Below are 25,614 nucleotides of genomic sequence, written 5' to 3'. Positions count from 1 at the left end.
TAGAAGTTGTAAAAACTTATACTTGAAATGAATATTAAATAACCAAAGATATACTTATACGAAAGTAATATCTTTATTTGAATAATCAAAAGTGAGTTTGATTATCGACACATTATTCTTTAATAAAGTAAAGAATATTAATTTGTAAATAATCGGAGTCATAAGTCCTCGAATGAATATTCAAAATAATATTCTTTAATAAAATAAACTGAGTCATTAGCCCTCGAATAAATATTCAAAATAATATTCATTAATAAAATAAACGGAGTCATAAGCCCTCGAATGAATATTCAAAATAATATTCATTAATAAAATAAAGTTATCGAATAAACCTTATTCGATTCATAGTTTTGAAAACTATATCTATATATATAAAAATATATATAATATACTCGGGAACATCGACTCCCGGTTTTAGAAAAATGTTCACCTTTGGGTCCCCTATACTAAGGGTATACGCAACTACTGCTTATCTCTAGCATAGGTATTATGCAACTTATAAGCAATTGAATCAAAAATATATATCAAGATTACGAAAGAGACATGCATATATACCATATCACATGCTCCAATATATCGCAAGATTTGCTAATTAACAACCATGCATCTATCACAAGATAATGCATATACATATGTATACATCACAACAACAGTATAACGGGTAGAAAACTTGCATGAGCGACTGGGGGTGATAAATGGCTTGGGACGAGTCTGATAAACTATAAACAACATATAAGTTGGAATTAAACCAAAGTCGCTTATGAATCTATACTTTAACCAATTAGACCCTAACGTTCGCTTTTGCGCTTAACGATTCACTTAAGTCACTCGAGTTCCCTCGGCTCCACCATTTTTAATAAATTAACCATTAAGGGTTTTAAGGCGATTATTTCGCGAGTGCCTTACCAACTGCATAATACAGTTCACATAAATTTTTCATACTCTAATTAGTCCTTTAAGGTCTTTAACCTATATTTCAAAGTAAGGCGAGTGGTAATGGTTCGTTCGCGAAACGTAGTTACTTAAAACGGTCGTTTCTCCTAAACCGTATATCGGATTCAAACGAACCACATATCAAAACGAAGCTCATAACATGAACTATCTAATCATGGCAATAGTCAAAACCTAACAGTGAGTTCTCGGGTCCTGATGTTAAGAGCAAAAACAGTCTAAAGTAAATCGGACATTACGACGGCTATGTTTACGCGATTACCAATTTTTATTCTACTCCAAATCAACCACAAACCAACCACAATTCAACCATACAACCAAACTCCATCCATACCTCACTACAACAGCCCCAACACCTCAAGTTTTTCCAATTTATATTAATCTCAAACATGAACTAAAACTATTCTTAAGTTCTTTAACTAATAACCAAGATTTACAACTCCAAAAACATCACAAAACCAACTAATCTCTACATACACAACAATCAAGCCTCTTATGAACTATAATACTCATGATAAGCTCTTAACATTCAATAACAAAGCTAGGTTAAGAGATTATACCTTCCTTGTGAGTAGGAGTAACTAATTAGCTTGGAATCACCCTTGAAAGTCCTTATCCAAGCTTAATCTAAACAAAAACTCAAGAACAAAAATTTAAGTTCTTGAAAAACACTATTCACCCTCTTCTTCCATGAATTTTAGGAAGAGTTTGTGAATGAATTTGAAGCTCAAACTTATAGGATAGCTATATCTATGCATAAGGAGTATTAGATAATTACCTCACTAATTAACAAGGCTTGGATCTTGGATTTTGGATTTTTCTTCTTGAAAAAAAAAGAGAAAGGCTGAGAGCTTTCTTGAAGAAAATGAAGTGAACTTTGTGTTTTTGTGATTTTGTGATTTGTTTTGCTTAGTTGCTTGCTTTTGTTTTGATTTATTACTTTCAACCATGGTGAATTTTGTGTGGTTCTTAATCAACCAATAGCACACTTCTCTTTGGTCATGCTTAGGTCATCATGTTATGTCATCCTCCCACACTTGTCCTCTTTTTATTGGTTTGATGACATCATCCTCACTAACCTCTTTGATTAGCTTCTAATTACTTGGCTAATGACCGCTGATCTGTTATACGGTTCGCTTAACTTTCGTTTTCGTTTATCGTTTGAGGGATCATACCCGGGATCTTATTACTTGGTTTTCCTTAACCTTTCTCAATACATTATATTCCTTTTATGATCCCCTCTTATAATACTTGAATTTAAATCCTTTTTATCATGTTACCTTATACTCAATTCTTTCGGTATCTGGTGGATTTTCGGGAAAAATCAAAGTGTTTGAATTTGGATTCTGACGATCTTTACATATAATTATATATCATATAGAGTGCTAATAAGATCTCAGAATAACAATAAAAGAACCCCTACATAGTGTGGCATGAAAAGTTTTCTTATTCAGCAATATCAGCAAAAACACTATTCATAAGGGTTACAAAAAAAGTTTAAAATTTTGGGGTTATTACAAATGAGCTGGTAAAGAAAGAATTGGTAAGAGGTATTCCTCTAGTGGAGTTTTCAAAGGATGGACTGTGTGATGCCTGCCAAAAAAGGAAGCAAATCAAAGCATCATTCAGAAAGAAACTTGATTCAACAATTGAAGAGCCTTTACAACTGCTTCACATGGATTTATTTGGACCAGTCAATGTATTGTCCATCTCAAGGAAAAGATTTTTCCTAGTAATTGTAGATGATTTCTCAAAGTTCTCTTGGACATATTTTCTAAAGTCTAAAGATGAGGCTAGTGAAATCATCATCAATCACATAAGGCAAGTCAACAATCATCCTGATTTCAAAGTTAGAAGAATCAGGAGTGACAATGGAACTGAATTCAAGAATTCTGTCATGAGAGCATTTTGTGAAGAAAATGGGATACTGCATGAGTTTTCAGCAGCAAGGACTCCACAACAGAATGGAGTAGTGGAAAGGAAGAACAGATCACGTATTGAAGCTGCAAGGACAATGCTTGAAGAATCTAAACTACCAACATATTTCTGGGCCGAAGCTGTAAATACTGCATGCTACACTCATAACATTTCTCTGATTAATCAAGCAAGATGCATGACTCCCTATTAATTGTTCAAGAACAAGAAGACAACTCTAAACTTTCTTCATGTCTTTGGCTACAAATGCTATATCCTGAGAAATCAAACTGATCAAAATGGGAAGTTTGATGCTAAAGCAGATGAAGGAATTTTTGTTGGATATGTTGTTGGTAAAGCATATAGAGTCTACAATCTAAGAACCAACATTGTTGTGGAATCTATACATGTTGTGTTTGATGATAAAAATATTGAAGGACTAAAAGATAGAGATTACCATGAGAGCCTTAAATTCGACAATGTGGAGATGGTTAGTGATGACAGTAATGATGAGAGTGATCAAAAAACAGTGTCTAAAGATAATACAGACAAATCCACCACCACTGAAGCATAAAACTCAACATCCGTCGAGTTGCATAATGTTTCATCCGTCGGAAGGCAATCTGTGTTATTCGTCAAAAGACAGCCTGCCTCATCCGTCGATACTCAAAATTCACCATCCATTGGGTTATCAAAAGGAGCAGGAGGTCAAGAAAGATCACCTATAGAAAATTCTCCTTTCTCAAATCAAAGATCCACAAACTCAGGGGGAGTTTCTAGCAATCAAAACTCAATCACACATCAAGACAATCATGAGGTCTTTTCATCTAGAGCTAATCTACCTCTACAAAGGAAATGGACAAAAGATCACCCATTTGAGCTTATCATTGGTGATGTTTCTTCTAGAGTTCAAACAAGAAGAGCAACTCAGGAAGAATTTCTATACAGCAGCTTTCTGTCAAAGGAAGAACCAAAGAAGGTAGAAGAAACTTTATTGGATCCTGATTGGATTTTAGCTATGCAGGAGGAGCTAAACCAATTTGAAAGGAATAATGTATGGAAGCTGGTACCCAAGCCTAAAGGAAAGAATCCAATAGACACCAAGTGGGTATTCAGAAACAAGATGGATGAAAATGGCATAATAATCAGGAATAAAGCTAGATTGGTTGCTAAGGATTATTGTCAGCAAGAAGGAATAGATTTTGATGAAACTTTTGCTCCTGTTGCAAGACTTGAAGCCATCAGAATCTTCGTAGCCTATGCAGCCCATGCCAATTTTAAGGTCTATCAAATGGAAGTCAAAAGTGCCTTTCTAAATGGAGATTTGGAGTAAGAAGTGTATGTTAGTCAACCTCCTGGTTTTGAAGATCCAAATTTTCCAGAATATGTCTATTATCTTCTGAAAGCACTTTATGGACTGAAGCAAGCACCTAGATCCTGGTATGACACTTTATCAAAGTTTCTTTTGGAAAATCATTTCACAAGAGGTACTGTAGATAAAACTTTATTTTTCAGAAATGTTAAAGACTCTAGTATACTTGTTCAAATTTATGTAGATGATATTATCTTTGGCTCTACAGATGAGAAACTTTGCAAAAAGTTTGCCAAATTGATGCAAAGTAAGTATGAAATGAGCATGATGGGAGAACTAACTTACTTTCTTGGTTTGCAAGTTAAGCAAGTTAGTGATGGAATATTCATTAGTCAAACTAAATATATTTTTGATCTTTTAAAGAAGTTTGATCTAATGGACTGCACATCTGCAAAAACTCCCATGGCCACTGCAACTAAGCTTGAATTAAACACTACTGAAAAGTCTGTGGATATTTCAAGTTATAGAGGCATGGTTGGCTCACTTCTGTACTTAACAGCTAGTAGACCAGATATAATGTTTGCTACATGTTTATGTGCTAGATTTTAGGCTGATCCTAGAGAATCTCACTTGATAGCTATTAAGAGAATTTTCAGATATCTCAAGGGAACACCAAAACTTGGCATTTGGTACCCTAGAGATTCTGGTTTTAATCTAACTAGTTATTCAGATGCAGATTATGCAGGTTGTAGAATTGATAGAAAGAGCACAACAGGAACCTGTCAATTTTTAGGAAACAAGCTTGTGTCCTGGTTCAGTAAAAAGCAAAATTCAGTTTCTACTTCTACAGCTGAAGCTGAATATATTGCTGCTGGGAGTTGCTGTGCACAGATTTTATGGATGAAGAATCAATTGCTAGACTATGGTTTGCAAGTTGAAAGGATTCCTATTTTCTGTGATAACACAAGTGCAATTGCCATCACTGAAAATCCAGTGCAACATTCAAGGACAAAGCACATAGACATCAAGTACCATTTCATAAGGGAACATGTGATGAATGGTACTGTGGAATTACATTTTGTTCCTAGTGAGAAGCAACTTGCAGATATCTTTACCAAGCCACTGGATGAATCCACATTTTAAAGGTTGGTAAGTGAGTTAGGTATGCTTAATTACTCTTAAATTTATCTGAGTTATTTTGCAAGTTGTAATGAAGCCAGAAATTTAGTTAATCTTTTAATCTTAGATGAAATTTTGGCTTAGTCAAAATTTGCATCTCGACGGATGACCCTTATCCATCGAGTTTAGTCATCCGTCGATATACTACTTGCTAATAAAAGTCAATTATTTTTCTGGAATACTTTATGTCTCGACGGATATCAGTTTATTCTCATCCGTCGAATTGTCTAAATCTCAGCCGTTAATTTCCTGAACATTATCCATCGAGTATACTTACAGTTTGTAAGCATTACACGACGGATAATGGGTGGAATTTTTATAGTTTTATTTTAAAACGGCTATTCTAGGTAATTTCTATTGGTTAATTTACTTTACTTTATTATTTTTATCAGTTATTTTTGAGATAGTATAAAAGCTTATTTCATAGCAATTGTTTTCTTTTATCATTCTCAAATTTAACTGCTTTTATTTCATTCTCTCTCAAGCAAATATTCTCCTTCTCTTCAAGCTTTCATTCTCTAACAATGGCTCCTGTAGTAAAGATTATGTCTCAAACTGGGTTCATTTATGAGAAGAACAACTTCACTGCTTTGGTCAATAAGGGTATTCAGCAATCAGAGGACTATCACAAGATGATGGACTTTGTGAAGAATTGCAAGCTAAATTATGCCATGTTGGAGTCACCTACAATCTTCTGTGAGGTTGTTGAAGAGATGTGGACCACTGCTATTTACAACTCTGCTGACAAGACCATCACTCTAACCATCAAAGGTAATGAGTTATGTATTAATAGTGATGTAATAAAAGCATGTTTCAAAGTTCCTGATAATAATATGACTTCACCACACAATGACACTGATATTATCAATATGCTTAATTCCATTCACTATGCACTTTCCACTTCTAAAATGAGTGATATTAAGAGAATGGGTCTTAGGAAGGAATGGAGTTTCATGTGTGATGTAGTTACTAAGGTCTTCTCTGAAAAAATTAGTAATTTTGATTCAGTGAATATTTCCATGCTTAACATGCTATACATGCTAGTTACAGATAAATTTTACAACTTCAATGACCTTATCATGTTTGAGTTAGGATACAAATTAGGAGAGCTAAATAAAAGAGGGAAGAATGTTTATTATGCCAGATTTCTTATGTTATTGGCTAACCACCTCTGTGAAGAAATAATTCTTGAGAACCCTAACAACAAACTGGATTGTTGGGTTCAAGAGAGGAGGATCATTGCAGATCTGAATAGGGCCAACCATCACAGGGATGTGCCAATGTTCTACTTTCCTGTAATGCAGGCACCTCAGGTAAGTGAGGTAAGTTCATCCATCCCAACAACTATTCCAACCTCCACTATTTATTTAACTTCAGGAGTAGCTATGACAATTGTGCCAATGACCAAACAGTTGCCTAGCAAAGCCTCCAAACCCTCTACAATTTCCAAATCTAAATCAAAGAAAACCCCCTCTGGTATCTCTCAAAAGATACCAGTTGTAAAATCCACAAAAGCAAAAGAGGGGAGTGTGAAGGAGGGAAAGTCAGTGAGGGAAGGGGTGAACATCAAAGAAACCCCAAGAATAAGGAAGGAGAGTTGAGTGAATCCCAGCCTAGCCACACTGCAGTTTACCAACAAACTGCAGTGCTTAAAAAGGATAAAAGCTCACTTCTAGCTACATCCTCCCAAAAGGATGCAGTTATTGAACAAAGCTCTCAGCCAAGAGCACAGGCCAAAAGGGTTAGGGACACAAGCTCACCCCAAACTTACACAAGAAAGAAGAAATCTAAGACCTTTGGGGATGCACAGGACACACACACAGTGCAAACTGGTGCTAAAGACACATTCCTTGCACTCTCTCAAATTCAGTTTGATGTGGCTCCAATAAATGTGGAGTCACAACCAAAATCTCTAATAATAGAAGCATCTGAAACACCATACTCACCAACAAACTCTCTGGAAGTGGATATGATAAACACTTCAATTCCTAATTCCCCTTCTTTAACTCTGTTGGGGAAGCCAAAATCTAGTGCAAGTGAGCATCATCTTTTAGATGATTTGTTGGCTCACTTGCCAATTCTTTCAGATTCTATTGTGACATATGTGCCCCAAATATCTTCAATCAACACAGATTCAACAATAGTTTCTCTTCCCACCTTATTCATTTCTACTCTCTCGATGGATATTGCTCATCCGTCAAGTAGTGATTGTATCCCGACGGATAAGCCTAACAGCAGTCATCCGTCGGATAGCATTACCACTCACTCGACGGATATCACTTATCCGTCGAGTATCTCTGCACAACTTTAAACTTCAATTATTTCAAGTGCAGAAGATTTAGTGGTTGTACAGTCACTCTTAGGACTGAGAGAGGAGAGTGTATTGAGTGAGAGGCTGGGTTGCTCCCAGGCAAAAGGAGAGGAAAAGAGTGAAAATCAGCAATCCATTTATTCAGGATTGGAAAAAGTGAGTGAGAGGAGTCCCACCTTAGTAGGTGAAGGTGAGGGTGTGAGGGTGGGGAGCCAGGGTGAGACCCTGATGCAACAAAAGAGAGATTATGAGAGAAAAGCAGGTACAGAAGCTATAAGGGTGGATCCAGCCATTGTTAGTGAGTCAATGATTATGGATGATGCTGAAATGGAAAGACAATCTCAGCAACACTACAAAGCTGTAATTGATAACATTTCCTTGGATGCTGACACTTTTACTCACCCTGTGTCAGCCTATTAACTGTTGGCTGCTCAGGGAAATGTGGAGGCAGAACAGACTTTGAACTTAGTACACACTTCAGAATCTCTTCAGAGAGATAAAGCTGCTGTCAATAGGATGCCTTCTCAAGCTGGTGAGCCATCTGAAGAATTTGAAGTAAATTCTAATGATGATGACTCTGTTTCTTTGGATGGAAGCATGAACTTAGGGGGATATGAAGGCCCAAGTTCTGTTCCAAATTTACCTGAATGGGCATGGACAAAGGAATCTACACCAGGACAATTTGGTGTATCTTTGGTTAAGCAGGTTATGGCTATTTAAAAGGCCCTTCAGGAAACTTCAGATGCTGGTACCAAGGCTATTATTCAAGCTCACCTAGACTCTCTACATCTCATGAAGATACAGCAATTAAGACAGAATCTGAGTGTGGATGAACTCAAGAAGGATATAGCTGACTTGAAGACCTATAATTCTGAGAAGCTGGATTCAGTCATGCTATATGGTACCATGCAGGATCTATTACTGAGACTGAGGAGAGAATCAGATTCTGAAAAGAAGCTGGCCAAGCTGGAAGATAGAGTTCAAGTTATTGAGAATTCAGTGGCCACCCTTCTTCAAAATCAACAGTCTCAGACAAATCTTCTCATACAACTGGCTAAAGCACAAGGCCTAACTCCTCAACTTGATGATAACAAAAAGGGGGAGAGAGAATCAAGTAAGGGGGAGAAAGGACCAAGTGAGAGGGAGAAACTTCAAGTTCAAATCAGCAAAGTAATTGTGCCTTCAATTACTGTCTCCAAGCCACCAGTTGCAGATGGTATAGATCTTATTAAAGTAGCAGCAACAAATTTGAAAGTTGCTGAGAAAGGAAAGTTGAGTTTGATCAACTGGGATAAGATTGATGAGGAGATACAGAAAAAGTTTGAACTTATCAAGGAGCCAGTTAAGTCAGCCATCCATCACTCTCAAGTCAAGCAAATCAGTGTGAATGAGATGAGCATGAATTATCTGGAAAGAGGACAATCTTCCTGCATCAAGTCTACAAAGGCTGAAATAATTCTTAAACCAAGGGCAAACTATCCAAAATCATCCTTGAAGAACCCCTTAAACACTGTGTATGAGACACCCAAGCCTGATGAGAAGAAGCTTATGTCAAGATCAATTGTCTTCTATAAAGATCCAGCTGATTCAGCTTCAAAAAGAAAAATTGCTAAGATATTCAGAAATGGAAAGGAAATTTGCGTGGTAGCTGGACATCCACAATTTGCTCAAGCAAAGAGAGAAGAAAAAGCCAGATTAAAGCAGGAAAAGAAGCAAGCTGCTCTAGATGCAAAGAAGACTAAACAAAAGAAAGAGCAGATTGCTATTTTGGCCAAGCTACAGGCTATGAATTCATCTCAACAAATTCCCTCTCAACCATCTGAAGCTCCTGAATCAAAGAAGAAAATTGAAGAACAGAAGAAATCTCCAAGAAAGAAAGAATTGGCTAGAAGAACAAAAAGGAAACTGGATATTGTTGACAAAGAATTGGAAGATCAATTTCCTAAGGTACCCACACCAGCTACATTTCAAGCATCAAAGCCCTATGTGGTATTTGAAGATATAAGGGTGGTGGATCCCTACAGGAATATTCATGGTGAACCTATTGTGCCCAAGGATGAGCCAATAGAGTGGGATAAGATACCAATTTCTGACTTCAGTTTACCAATACTTAGTAAGACAAAAAGGACAATGTCAAGGGCAGTCAAGAAAGTGAAGTTGTCACCTCTCAAATCCAAATCAGTAGTTAAATCTCAACCCAAAGTCAACAGGGGAGACTACTTGTACTTGTGTGACATCAATAAATTTTTAGATCTAAACCTCTATCTGGATGAACTAGATGAAGTGAGGGGAATTGATGCATACAGAAACCTACCTGAAAGGTTAGTGTTCAAGTACAAAGGAGGAAAGGAGATTGTGTGGCCACTTCACAGAATTCTTCAAGAAAGCCAAGATGTACTGATTAAAGTTTATTCATCCTTCAAGAAGAACTTTGGGTTCAATGTAACTGCAAGAAGACTAGTATTGAAGAAGATTGAAGAACTAAGGAGTATTAGAGCTAAAGATGCACTCCCAAAGACTCTAATCATCCCATACACAGGGAGAAGAGTGCATCTAAGGCCCTACTGGCTGATGGAGTTCATAGATGACAAAGGTGTGAGAAGATTCTTCAGGTTAGAAGACCAGTTGAGTATCTCTAGCAATGAGACTCTCTTGGAAATACAAGAAAAGCTGGATCTCTCAGAATCTGATGAACTGGAATTCCACGGGCAGCTCCAAAATCAGATTGATGAAAATAACAGGAAGCTTGGAAGAAGATCCAGATCTTCAAGAAACTAGAAAAATCTGCTCAGACTAGAGGAGCATCTTGAAATGACTGTGAGCCAAACTTTGTACATTTTGATTATTTGAAGCACTTTCAGTATTATCTACTTATCCTTAAAGCTGTATGTTTAGAATGTTTTGTTATCATCAAGTATCTCTTAATTTATGGCTACAATTCCAGTAGACATAAATTAGGGGAGATTGTTGTGCATATGTTGTGTACTTGATGATTTCATAAACAAAACATCTAAGTAGATTTTACTTAGTGAAATAATGTAGCACTCGACGGATAAGAATTATAGTCCCGAAGGATGTTAACTTATTATCCATCGAGTGAGTAGCTTATGTAATAATGAGTCTGTAGCACAGTTCTGTATACATCTTTGTATAGATTCTGTAGTAGTCTACAAGTCATGTTGACTTTAACTAGATATGCAGAATAGGTTGATTAACTCTATATAAATGATGTCTTGTAATTCTGCATAAGTGAAATGAAGTCAAGTGCCAAAATAGCTACCGACGGATGATTAACAAAGCCATCGACGGATGATCAAATGACTATCAACGGATGTTTAATATAGCAGTCGACGGATAATCAATGAAGCCATCAACGGATGTTCAGAAAGTCGACGGATGATCATATATCTAACGGATACTCATAAAGTCCAACGGATGATCATATAAAGAATTCAAACAGTAGTTGAAAAGTGAAAACTGAGCACAGCCGTCGAGATGTATACAAATCTACTGTGGAAGCCCATTGACTGGGTAAAAGAGGACGAAAAGCAGCAAAGCTTAAGACTGATAGTTTTTATATTTATTCGGTCTTTTTGACTTTCTAATCTTGGTAATATATAAACTAAGAACGTAGCAAATATAAAGAGAGAGCTGAGATACAAAAGAAAAACAGAGAAATCTTTGTAAGCAGAATCTTTAGCATTTCCCTGTATTCTCAGTAGTTCAATTTGTAAGCAGCTGTGAGCATTCTTGCACACAGAGTCCTCTCGATATATAATATATATCTCTGGTAGAATTGTTTAAATCCACCAGAAAGTTTTTAAAGACTCTTGTTTATAACTACTTATGTTTTGATTCAATTAAGTTTCTATTCCGCATTGTGCTAATCAAAACACTTATATCTATATTCGAGTTGAACATTTTTATTTCGAGAAAAAGGTTCAAGAATTCCATTCAGCCCCCCTTCTGTAATTCTTTCTATATTGTTAAGGGACTAACATAAAATATGAGCCAATAGAACTTCAGGCAGATTTGTCGTATGTAGAGCAGCCGATAAGAATTTTAGATCGGCAAGAGAGGGTGTCAAGGAATAAGTATGTACCATTAGTGAGAATTTTGTGGAGAACCCAGCAGTTGAAGAATCAACCTGGGAGTTTGAGAGTGATATGTTAGAGTAGTATCCTCGGTTATTTACATAGTGTGATTCTGAGGACAGAATCCTGTTAAGGGGGGGAGAATGTAACGACCGAGAAAATTACGCTTGTATTATATTATAATAAAGATAAATTATGTGTATTATTATGTGATTAAATTTGTTGAGTCGTAAAACCCTAATTGCTATGTGTTACGTGTTGTCTGTTTTGATCCGAACGTATTTTGGATATTTATTGAGTGTTTTATCGTAAGTTATATATTTATATCAAAATCCGTACAGCTCAAACAGTGTTTTAAAAGCCCATATTTCAAAAAAATTATTGGCCCTATTTTTCCAAAAATGTCCTATACCATATCGCTATTCTGAACCCCTAGACGTTTTATAAATTTACCTTTTTCGCGAAAAATGACTTTTCTGGACTCCTTCGGGTACCAAAAATCCCACAAAAATCACATTTTTATATTTATATGATCATAAAATTATCATACATCATTTTTATTTGCACTTTTGTAATATTCATAATTTTTGGGAATTTTTAGCATTTTATTCATAATTTTTGGGAATTTTTAGCATTTATTTTGTATTTATTGGATATTTAAAAATTCATTAGTAATACCCAAAATTTATAAAAATTGGGGCCAAATATTTTTATTAGATGTGTAATTAGCCCCTTAATTTTATTTAGGGGTATTATTTTCCATAATATAAATAGCCTAATTTTTATTAATTAATTAGTTAATTAATCATAAAAATTCAGAAAAATCAAGAACTAGGGTTTGTTGGTGAAGAACAGGGCAGAGAATCAAATCGGATTTTGAAGGTGATTCCGGCATCCAAATCGAACATGTAAGTAATCGTTTTGAAGCTGGTAAATCGTAGTTTATGATTATGTAACTGTTTTTGCTGTTTGTTGAATCGATTTTTAATTCGTATTTTCGGGTTTATTACTTCGAATTCGGGGTTGCTGATTAGCTAGTTGTTTGATGATTCTGTTAATAGGAAAGTATATCTAGAAAATCAAGAACCGTGAGGCCGCCATCGTCGAATTTTTGTTTGTTTGGCACCGGTTTCGTAAATTTTATAAGATGAAAAATTCTTTTCTAGTTAAAAAGAAAATTGTAAGTGTAGTATATATGTGAAAATATACAGTTCTCTAAATGCAGAGATTTTACAATATTGTCCTAAAAACATTAACAGTATATGTTTATTGGTCACACTAGCTAGACTGTTTTATCACTTCTTGTGCTCCTGTGTTTTCCAACTTACTTCAATTGCCCAGTTGCCCCTCATGTTAAAGGACAAATGTTTTGTATTGTTCTAACAGATGTTTATACAACAATCAAGCAATACGGGCATTTTCCGTATTCTTTCAAAACTTTTTGTAATCCTGATTTCTCAATGTACTTCACTTGTCTCTGCTATCACTCACATTAAAGAACTGGAACAATAAGAACAGCTAAATGGCAGGCAGCAGTATCTCAAGTACCACTATCAATTTTTATCACTAGCCACTCACTTATTTGTTAAAGCTGAAAAAACAAGAATGTACAGACCATAGTCTTGAATGGGAAGTCAAGGAGTTAACACTTAAGAACTGATAATTAAACCATGAATCATGCTTGATGATTAAGAAGAATAATACTCACAATTTTTCTACTCTATTTCTAATGTACAAAGTTGACTTAGGCACAAGAGTTTAGGTGTCTAAATCACATGGTCTCTGCCTCTCTGGCTATATATCAAAACTCTGTCAGAGCTCTTGTTGCTCACCTTAACAATCTTAATGCGGGAGTTGCTTTTCCATGTCGATATCTTTTTCGTTCATTGACATGATACACAGCCAATGAGGAAGAAAGAAATAAATACCTAAAAACACAAGAACTCCAAGATCAGCCTCTTCACCAACTGCAGCTCTACGAGGATCAACTAAATATATCTGGCTCCAACACCATAGGCCGTACAGGAAAGCAACTATAATGATAAGTCTCACAGATTGATTTGATTGTTTAGTAAACTGCTTTAGGGATTTAACTCTGCAGGTTATTCAGAAGTTAATCAAGTCAATAGTTAATTGCACCAATAACGTTCAAGCTTCAAAATACATAATTAATAGGATAATATACCTGTTAATGTAAATGAAGCCAACTATAAGGCAGGTGCATAGAAAGCCAACTACGACAACAGCATCTGGATTTACTGGTGCTCTACTTGTCCACCAACCAGTACTAAGAATCCAAGTGTATACAGAAGAATGGCCATTTTCCTACATATAAAGATTGTCTTCAATTAATATATAAGATACAATACACAAACCAGACAACCATGCGATCTTCCCATAATGTTATAATTTAAAGCTTAAAAAGGTTTGAATTTGCATATATATATAATATATAGGAGTACTAAAAGGTTTCGAATAGAAGCTGATTGAATTTGCTAGTAGTGTGTTCTAAAAATTTATGTTTCAACTCATCCTCTGCAAAAATAAATACTTATCCTCTCTATTCATAACTTGTTGTACACCGCTATCTATATTCATTTAGGTACTAGCCTTCAGTGGGTTACAATATAAAAGACTTAAGAGAGCGCGCACAAAGTTAGTAGACTGTTTCGTTGTAGTATGTGGAGTCATTAACTATAGTCTATGGTCCGTACCAATCAGATATCAGCTAGAATTGAATTGTTAAGCACAGCTGTATGTATCAACTCTCCCATATATTAGAGCTCTTGAAACCTAATATTCTCAAATTTACATCCCATTATTTTCAAATAATAATAATTTGGACAGTAAGCTTAAAGATAATTTTCAAAAGACCGGCACCTAGTAATACAACATTTTGTTGGAGCCTATGGTGTTGCAGTCCCCTTGCACGGGCTCTCAAGTGATGAGACATGATAACACATAAACACCAAACACTTATCAAGCCTTCACTCTTAACAACATTTTGGGAGAGTCGAGTAGTTAACAATACCCTAATTTCATTGATGCACTACTCCATGGGCAAATATAAAGAAGCTAAACAGACTGATTGAGCTCATCTACGGGGCATTAATAAAATGTGCAAACAAATTACAAATGCAAATAACAAGGCTAAACAAAAAAAATCAATAATAAAAATCCTAATAATTCTACCTCAAACAAGTGATCCAAGAAGAAATGTGACAAAGAACCAGCAGCAATCAACAAGAAACACTGTCTCTTATTAAGAGGCACCTACAATCAAATTAAAATTACATTAAATTACATACATCTAATCAAACAATTAATTTACAAAACGAGAGAGGGGGGGGGGGGGAGAGAGAGAGAGAGAGAGAGACCCCAGAAACGGAATCAAGAAAGCCCTTGTTGAGCAAAAATCTAGAAGCCCAACTATAAAACAAAGAAAGAGGGTAACCAAGAAACAAGAAATAATAAAAAGGGTGGTGAATGAGATTCTCAATAGTGGAGCCATAAGAAGAACCAAAGCCAAGAGTAGAAGTAAGCCAAAGTGAGAAAGAGCCCATGTCTGGACCAAAGAAGGCGTTGATGGAGTAGATGATACAGTGGTGCGGGCTAAATCGACCATTTGAGACCCTCGATAGAGCTTGGCCTGTGCCCAAAGTGTACATCATATGCGGACCTGGTCCTGGCATCTTGTCTGTTTTCTTTGTTCTGTATCTGATGCTACCAGGACAGACTACTAGGAAGCTATTGCAACGAGCACACTGACAAGGTGCTTATATTTTCCTGATTTTGAAGAGGAACGGGGGTGGCAACGGTCCTGTCGGATCGGGTTTTGGAGGATTCAGGCTCTCCGCTGGGATTGTCGTTAAAAATTGTAGGGTTGTTAGAAAAAATGCGGTTGTAAAAAGTTTAGTTGTAAAATTCATACCAGTGTTTGGTAATTTTTACAAAAATTTAAAAATAATAATAATTTTGGTAAGATTTGATGGCGAAAAGTGAAAAGTATCTTTTTCTGAAAGCATGGAGGGACTTACTTCACTGTCTCTGAGAGCAACTTTTAGTTGCAAAGCACTTTTCCGAAAAACAGTTTTTGAATTTTACCAAACAGTTTTTAAACTGTTTTTCAGCAAAAATCTGTTGCCGCTGTCAGCAACAGCAGTACCAAACACATCCTTAAATTCGATGATCGGGGTTAGGTCCAAATATTAAAAACAAAGATCCAAATTCAAATTCATGGAATTTTTCGGTATGGTTGATTTCGGGTTTAATTCGGATGCTTTAAAAGTAATTACTTAAAAATAAAGAAATTTGTATTATTATACATATAAGTTAGACACATTTTTTCAATGTTAAGAATACAAAAATGGTACTCCCTCCGTCCCACTTATTTTGTCACCAATCAGATTTTCACATTTTATTCAATCATATTAAACAAACTAATAATTACCAAAAAAAATGTATTAATTTTCAAAAATAATAACATAATTAACACTTAAATTACCATATCAACTAAAAGTGGACAATAATTTTGGGACAGACATAATAGGAAATGTGACCACAATGAACGGGACAGATGGAATACTTTATATATTGTCAATAAAGGATTGGTACAGTGATCGAGTTCTTACTTTCCTGAATGTATGTTAAAGTTCTTCAATCATATGTGTGCGTTTGTTTAACTAAAAAAATAGTACTCTGTATATTTAGATAATTCAGTATTACCATGAAATATAATAAATTTAATAATCGATAATTATCCAACATCCATGTTATAACATTAGATTTAAATATTTGATGTATGCAAATCAGGTATTATTATTATAAAATTATGTATGATAAGAAATGCTATCAGGGTTTTTCGGATTTCGGGTCCGGACCGGGTTTGGAACAGATTTCGGGTTTCGGGTCGGGTATCGGTTCGGTATTATAACGGCCCGCACTTCTGGACTATTGTTAATCCCAAACAATCTAACAACTAGAATTACAGAAGGGGAGTTGAATGTAATTCTTGATTTCTTTTCGATTTTAAGAACTTCTCACAAATATAAATATATCAGTGTTTGAATATGCAAAAGTGCGGAATGAAAATATAGATGTATTCAAACACAAAGTAATTAAACACAAGGATTAAAAACTTTCTGGTGGATTGAACTTACCCACCAGAGATATATATTGATGAGAACTCTGTGATGCAAAAGTGCACACAGTTGCTTACAAGTATGATAGACTTAGAACAGAGAAATTCTTAACAAATGCAGCTTTTTTTATTTCTCAGTTCTTGCTTCCTTAATTTTTAACTTGCCACTCTTAGTTTATATATCACCAAGTTACATGATAAAAAGACAAACTAATAAGACAAAAGTCTCTTAGTCTAATTACATGCTGCTCCATTTCTCCATTCAGCATCTTTGAATATCTTGAAGTTAGCATGAAAGTGGAAATACTTCTTTGTTCTCTAAAATATGTCAATAGGCTGCCACATTCCATTTGCATACAATCAACCCATGTGACTGTCAAGTCACTATCAACTGTTTTTTAAATCAATCCATTGAAACTCTGTTGGATCATCCGTTGAGAGTCGGGTTGATCATCCGTTGAAACTCTAGTTGATCATCCGTTGAAACCTTGTGGAATATCCGTTGAGAGCATCTTTATAGCAGTTAACTCTATTTCACTTATGCAAGATTACAAAGCATCTAATATTTATAATTAGCCAACCTATCATGCATATCAATCTAGTAGTCAACATGACTTAGAATATCCTACAACTTCTAGTTCTCTAAGGCTTTACAATATGCAGAAATATGCTACCAAAACTTATTTAAACATAAGCTACTCTTTCAACGGATGATAGAGTACATTATCTGTTGAAAACTACAATTACACTTAATCAAATCTACTAAGATATTTTTGTAGCATATCATCAAGTCTACAACATATTCCTAACAATCTCCCCAAATTTATGTCTACTAGATTTGTAGGCATAAATTTAGAGGGACTTGATGATAACAAAACACCTTTTTACATAGAGATTATTCAACAGTAAATAAAACTGATAAGCGCTGTATTTTATTAAAAATTATACAAAAAAAGTTCATAGAAATCTCACAAGCCATTTTTCAAGGTGCTCCTCTAGTCTGAGCAAATTAATCTTTTCTCCTTGAATGTCTTCAATCTGGTGTTAGAGTTGTTTGTAGAACTCGGATTCATCTTCATTTGATTGATCTAGCATTTCCTGCATTCTCTTGAAAGTTTTATTGATTGATATCTTTAGCTGATCATCTAATCTGAAGAATCTTCTTATGCTCTTTTCATCCTTGAACTCCATTACCAATATGGCCTCAAATGCACTCTATTCCCAGTGTAAGGAATAGTTAAGACTCTTGGGAGTGCATTTGGGTCTCTCCAACTTTGTCTTATTCTTTCAATCCGGTTAAGTATCTTCTTCTTGGCATTAATATTAAAGCAAAACAATTTCTTGATTGAGGAGAAAATCTTCACTAAGACAGAAAAGCCTTCATTGAGAATCCTATGAAGAGGACAGGTTAACTCATTTCCCCCTTGTACTTGAACACCAATCTCTCTGGTAGTCTTTTATGAACATCAGTAACAAGCAACTTATATAATAATATGTCAAGCATAGTGTCCAATATGTAGCAATCCTTTAGCATGTCAAAATTCTCATGCATGAACTTCCTTCCAAAATTATTATAAACTTGCTAACATATTAACACATGCAACATGATTATCACATAATCCTGCTTACTATCTCAAAGAATAATAACACAAAGAAAATTAACAAAGAATATCAAAACCTTCCAACTCTTGCTCAAAAATCTCAAATAAACCAACAAATGATGGATAGGGTTGCTACACAACCTTCTAACCTCTTTCATCACTTCTTACTATCCTCGGAAACCAACAAAATAGAAAAGCAACGGCACAAAAGCCTAATGCTGAACGCAAAACAAGAAACCTGGACAACTTAGCTAAAGACTAGCCCAATAACCCAAACTAACTCAATAAGAGTCAAACAACATGCACTTATCTTATGTGATCTTCATATGACTTACTTAAGACAACACATAAGCCTGTTTTAGTGGTTATAACCTAAGCTCTGATACCAACCTGTAATGCCCTCAATTTCGGGGTCTAGATTTGGGAGTTATTGATCGATAAATCATAATATAATAGGCACAGCGAAATAAAATAATAAATATGACCCCTTGCATGCAACTTGATCGACCACAGGTTATAGTATGAAACAGTCACTACTACAAACCAAATGTTATTACAATCCATAAGTTTATTTAGTTTTACAAACTATTCAGATTTTATTACAAACCTCTAGACTAGTCAAGAGTCCCAAAATAGTCTACCTGGAAGACATACCAAACTATTTACAAGCACACGACTTCTGATTAAACCGGGAACTTAGGCCTGCTCTGACCTAGCTGAAAGATCAGAATAATAAACAAGTATGAGCGAGAGAAATGCTCAATAAGCAGTATATAGCTTATGATTAAAATAACAACCACAACAATATATCCGACAAATAAAACCAAACAACAATACCTGAACAATATCAAAATCTAATATGAGCTTTGATGATAAACAACACTTTTATATATATATATATATATTGGATTGAAATCCTCGAACGACGGTGTGTTTCGCCGTTGATCAGCCGCGGAGCAACACCGGTATGCCGAAGCATATCCAAATAAACAAAGGGTACCCAAGGTACACATTGGCCTAGCAAGGTATTATATCTAGGTATAATACATAGATCACACTGGACCGCCTTCACGGCCTCTTACGCAACCATCCAATCTATTAAAAACATTTTTAATCAAAGGAACCGGATCAAACGACATCCTTAACAATATAACTCCCCATTTCACATAGTCCGGAGTCATCTCAACAACTGATGGCGAAATAAGTAGAATAATTAGTTATTCGCTAATCTTATCTCAAAGTTCCACTGTATAGAGTATATCTGGATAGTATAGTTATTCACTATCTATCAATTTGAAGATTATTTCAGCGAACTACAAAACATTTAACTATTCTGAATTTAGAATAGGGAAGAAATACATGCAATATATCACAAGGAGGTTCGAGAATACTTGCATGATTATAAATAAACAATCTGATATACAAAACGATAACTATTCTGAAATTAGAATAGTATAGAAACTTGCATAATCATAAGCGGTTTGATATGTAAAATATTAAACTATTCTAGAATGAGAATAGCATAGAGAACTTGCATGGTATGCTCAATACTCTTCTCTATAACCTCGGCTTATAACTTCTGGCTACCAACTCAGTCTAACACCGCTCCTTACTACTCGATTCTATAAACAAAAGTACTATTTCAATTAACAAAACGAAACTCAATCGACGTAACTATACGTCTCGAAGTCTACCCGGTCGTTACGCATTTTAAATTATAACAGATAGCATGCATATCACATAGCAGGTAATCATGTTATTCATATAACACGTAAACACATAATTCATGTAACACATAAGTCACATCGTCAAAATATAAGACTCGGTACTTTTAGAATTGAAATCGGGTCAAAATGGTATTTACCAATCAATAATCGACTCAGAATAATTTGCAAAACAAGCGACCTTTCGATACAAAAGAATTTAGCTCTCGGAATTATTTTTATTGGAAGCAAAATATTTTTCTGAGTTTAGACGCGCTCGTTTCGTATTAAACGGATGAACCGTCTATTTATTACAAATAAAATAAAAATAAATTAATAATAAAAATAATAATTGATTTTTAAATAATTAAATATGATTTTAAAGCCTAAAAATAATTTTTACGAATTATTTGAATTCATTATAAATAATTATATTTTATTTAAATATTTATAAATAAAATTAATTGATTAGATGAAATAATCAATTAATTAAATTTATAAACAATTAATTAAAATAAATTACAAATAATTAAATGAAATCTTGATTTTTGAAAATAATAAAAGAAATAAATTTTGGAATTTTTAGTAAATTATTAAAAATAATTAATTAAATAAATTTTTTGAATTCAAAAACAATTTTTAGAATTAAACAAAATGATTTTTTAATTAATTTTAAAACAAATATCATGGAAACAGATTTTGTAATTGAGATTTGGTAAAAAGGCGATTGAAACCGGGTCGAAACCGGGTTACAGAAGCGGGTCACCAAAACTAGAACGGGTCGGTGAAGAACCACCGGAAAATCTGCAGTTTCCGGTGAGCTGCATAAAAAACCACATCGTGTATTTTCCTGCCACCGTTCGCGATTATCCGGAAAAAGTAACGAAACCAACCAATTCTAAACGAAATTCAATGATTAATATAGCAAATCAAAGCTGACAGAACCTACAATCGATTACTATGATCAAAACCTACAAACAATTCATCAATAACTCAGAAAATCAAATTTAAAAACCAAAAAAAACAAGGACTCATTTTTAATAAATACTCAACCCTAGGTATAACGACTCGTGTATTTTTGTATTATTTAAATGTGTAATTATGGAAATCAGTAAATAAATAAAATATGTGTATTGGTTTTGACCACTATGTGTTATTTAATTATTATCTGTGTGTGATTATGGTGTACCGTGTTGTCCGCGTTATTAAATATGGAGTTGTGTTGAATTATTTTCGCCTGTAAAAGTGGATTTAATGCAAATTTATTTGTATAAATATGTGAATTATCTCTAAAATTATTTTTATGGGTTCATAATTACAATAATTATTTTTGGGATTTTATAAAATTTAGAAATCAATATTTCATCAATTATTTAGCCCTTTATGAATTTCTGACTTCATTTAATTGTAAAATCCGTATGTAATTCCAGAATTCTTCAAAAATTATGAAACTCGTATTTATTTAAGTTTGGAATATTCCGAGAATTTTAAAATTATTTTGAAAATTTTTGGGATTAATTTTAACCGCACGTTGATTCGTTAATTGTTAAAAAGCGGGTATAAATTGCGTTTCAAAAATTGTTTTAAAATTTTAAAATTTATGTTTTATTAACTTCAGGATATTTATAATATTTTGAGACTGTTTCCGTAATTTTCTGAAGTCATTTTAAGTTTACCTCGGTTCGTTAATTTTAAAAATGCGGGTCAGAATCGAGCTGCGGGGAGGTTATACAAATTCTTACGGTACGTGTCAAGTAAAGAAGAGTTGTGGTAGTGTGTTTTATACACGTGTCACCAGCTAATTTGCAGGGGAATAAAAATAAGATAATAAATAAATTGAAACACAAACACAAGAATCACACACGGGTATACACCCCTGTTCTGTTTCCTCATCGCCAAACCCCCCACCCCCGTATCTGTTTCTCCCGAATTCTGATAAAGTCGCCGTTGCTTTTCCTTTTCCGATTACTGCTCTGTTCCGGCCCCTGGTCTTGGTTCAGTCAGGGTAATTATTTCCGCTTGTTTGGTTTGTGTATATAAACACATATGTGTGTATATATATTCAGTTCTGTGTGACTGTTGTTTTATCGCCTCGATTCCTTACCTTTCCGGTTGATTTTGCAGTCGTCCCTGTGTTTCTTTTTTTCATCTTTCTGCGCATGTATTGTTATTCTAGTTCCTGGGGTTTGTTCGAGTTATTTCTGAAAATTGAATGAATTGTTGATGAGTTTATCCGAATTATTCTAAGAGAATTCGAGTAAATTCTTATGATTCTTCGAATTATTTGATTATCGGACTGAAATAAATTATTTGCGATCATAAATTTTATATATATTGGCGAAATTCGTGTAGGACACCTGTAATAAACAGGCACCACCGAATTTTACCGTCGTCGGCGATGAGCCTCGGCGAGCCGACGGTGGACTGTGATGATTATTTCTGAGTCCTAAAATTTTTAAAATAAATAAATTAGTTCGTGAAATTATCTTTGAAACGAGAATTTGATTTTACATTAAAGTCAAGTACGTAATTTAGTTGATGAATTGTGATTGAATTGTTGTTGTTGAATTGACATCGATTAATGTTTCGACGGGTAGTCCGATAAACAAAGGAGACGCTGCCCGATTTTCGAAAACTGAATTACGTAAATACGAAAGCGTATCCGAGGATTATCAGAACGTCGAGCAAGTATAAATAAATACATATATATTTATTTTATATAGAACCTAATTGTATATTGTGCTGTATATTTTGTCCAAAGCGCAGTAACCCTAATTTCGTAAAATGACGAATATACGTATTTTGTAAAAACGAACACTGGATCGATTTCGAGAATGTGAACCCTAATTATTGTCTGTGTTATTCTAATATTAATGATTACGAGTCGGGTTTGAATATCGTTAGGTAAGAATTAGTATCGAGGATATGTCAAGCATACCTAGACGTCTAACGTAGGGTATTTCGACCGTGTAGGTTATAGCCGGGAACCTGAAAGTGGACGATGAACTAAAGATAACCTAGTCGTCAGTCGACGAGCTCAGTAGAGTTTCAACAAGAAGACCTGAGTGTCGAAATCGAATCCAATGGGATCTAGTGGTTGGACGTTAGAGCCTGAGCAGCAAAGTCGGCTCAGAGTTGATCAGTAATAGTTGTAAAGCCTTGTAAGGCAAGTACTTCCAAACTTTTTTTCAAGATATATCATAATTATTTTCGAACTGTTTCGTAATATGTCGCTCTTATTCAAAATAACTCTTGTTTATATTGCAAGTGCTTTAAACTATTTACCCTTGAACCCTGATTTTCTTGATCTTGAGCCATAAGCCTTATCCTTTATAAACCGTCCTTTGTTGATCCTCAGACACCAAACCATACAAATATAATACTACTCTTCAAAGTTATAATTACCAAACACCAAACACTGGAAGAAAATTGTTCAAAAACATAGAAACTTTTATACTCCAGCCATTCTTTATAACATCAAAGAACTATACCTCGAAAAATCATTATTTGTCTAATACCTGATTCTTTTACAGATTGAAAGCTGTTTCTTTTACATACCCTGATATACCCTTATGATATCCATGAGTTTCCTTACATTTTATTCAAAGGTTTAATCATCACTGATTTTGATCTTGTGTTATCGAATTATATTGTTTATCATATTGAACTGTTTTAGGATTGGATAGTTTTTATATATGTGGACCAGATTCGTGGTCAGACCATACCAATGGTCAAGTTAGGCGAATGTGTGCCTTGGATCCAGTAATTAGAGCAGTGCTGTGTGCTTTGCTCGGGGTTAGTGCGTGACTGATCAGCAGTCTAACCTTAGTTTTAAAACTTAAAACGAATATCCAATTCTAATGATTAGTTAAAAAGAAACTTGATTCCTTTGAATCATCTCATTTGATCATTGTTTAACTTCAGTTATCGTTATCATGACTTGCTGAGCTAGTTAGCTCACACTTGTGAATCTTTTTATATATGTTACAGTTAAAAAGGATATGGAAGATAGTGAAGTTCCTCAGTCCAAAGTGCGGGCTAAGGTTCCAGTTGAGTTGAATCGAGCTAGCAGAAGCTTCATGCGGTATAGAGATAGTCAGATTGTAAGAATGATTTTATTATCAAGTGTAAGTTAAATTAGTTGGGATTTGGTGCGTTGTAATAAAGGTTAAGATTGTGGCTTGTTTTCATACTTTAACTTGTTGCGATCCGTGGTTGTGTAAAGCAGGGTCATTGCAAATAGTATCTTATATACAGGTTCATATATTGTGCATGTGTTGTGGACCCCAAACTTCTGACCCGGGTTTGGAGGGCGCCACAGGTTGGTATCAGAGCTACAGGTTATAAGTCACTGAAACAAGCCTAGATTGTCGGGATTGGGTAGAGGGTTAGGATTAGGAATAGGGAATATAAAGATAGGACGTTGTGAGGTTGATTGCGACTATATAGTAGGTCTCCGGCACAGTTCGAATTGCAATTCGGGATTCTCAGCTTGCGATGTGATTACCAGACAACGGCAATGGCAGATCTTGATTTCCTAGTGTCATTCGATCGTTTGGAGCTTTCCGTTCGAGGATCGTCATCTTCTCTTAGATTTGATTTGCACCTTGTTCCTCCATCAGTATTAATGGCACTACCTTCCGTTATGACAGTTGCACCTCTTCAAGCTATTCTACACTATTCTACTACTTTTTAATACGAGACTACCTATTCAAGAACCTCCCTCTGTTTAATTTTATTTTATTGGACATTCGGTTGTGAGTATATCTCTTTAGTTCACCCTACATCTTGTTCTATAACCCCAGTTTAGAACTTGTTCAATGAAGTGATTGTACTTGCGAGGATGGATTCAAGAGTTACAGTAAATTGTGAGAGCTTGAGATATAAATAAAGGTGAGAAGAAGTTTAGTGAGAAGATTTAAGTGTTTCAGAGGATAGCTGTTATCGGGTTAAAAGAAGCCATTAGTGACTAAGCCACCCGTGAATAATTATGGGATAGATTAGCTGAATTTTAAAAAAGTTAGAGAGAAAGGTATAAATCTGGAATTTTTGGTGAAATTAAATGATGGTGCTATGATAAATGCGATATGTAAAGTAGTGATGTGATATGGGCAAACTTTGTTCTATGAAATAGACTTGTTGACTATTGGATAGCTTGTTCTATTTAACTATTGCAACGATAATGTCGGGAATATCACCAGTATGGGAGCCTTGATGTGAAGCTACGAATAAGATAATGTGCGACAATAATTGAAGTTTCATCGATTAAGGAAGGTAACTGGACATGATGAAGAAGAAAAGGTAGATTGAAGCGAATGGACCTTTATATGATCGATCCATTAATTTGGTACCTTGTTATAGGTCGGAAGGACAACAACCAACTCATATAATAAGGACAACCAGGTTTGT

At 34.8% G+C, this 25,614-nt stretch overlaps 1 protein-coding gene across 1 annotated transcript; it reads right to left on the bottom strand.

The window, feature by feature from the left end:
• Positions 1 to 13,284: 13,284 nt before the first annotated feature.
• LOC141723685 (uncharacterized) lies at positions 13,285 to 15,605 on the bottom strand. Its single transcript, XM_074525546.1, has 4 exons — positions 15,139 to 15,605; positions 14,954 to 15,034; positions 13,947 to 14,086; positions 13,285 to 13,856 (listed from the first exon to the last, which is right to left on the bottom strand). Exons 1-4 carry the CDS (start codon positions 15,451 to 15,453, stop codon positions 13,604 to 13,606), a joined length of 789 nt encoding a protein of 262 aa, XP_074381647.1. The 5' UTR covers positions 15,454 to 15,605; the 3' UTR covers positions 13,285 to 13,603.
• Positions 15,606 to 25,614: the final 10,009 nt, after the last annotated feature.

The sequence above is a fragment of the Apium graveolens genome, chromosome 5 (assembly GCF_009905375.1).
Source record: "Apium graveolens cultivar Ventura chromosome 5, ASM990537v1, whole genome shotgun sequence".
Lineage (NCBI taxonomy): Eukaryota > Viridiplantae > Streptophyta > Magnoliopsida > Apiales > Apiaceae > Apium > Apium graveolens.
The sequence above is the reverse complement of the archived record's forward strand: the minus strand, read 5'-3'. Positions and strand labels throughout refer to the sequence as shown.

Coding starts and splice junctions, on each gene's coding strand:
- LOC141723685 (XM_074525546.1), bottom strand. CDS start 15,453: ATGCCAGGACCAGGTCCGCATATGATGTACACTTTGGGCACAGGCCAA. Junction 15,035..15,138: donor TTCTTGATTCCGTTTCTGGG/GTCTCTCTCTCT, acceptor ATTTGATTGTAG/GTGCCTCTTAATAAGAGACA. Junction 14,087..14,953: donor TCTTGGATCACTTGTTTGAG/GTAGAATTATTA, acceptor CTTTATATGTAG/GAAAATGGCCATTCTTCTGT.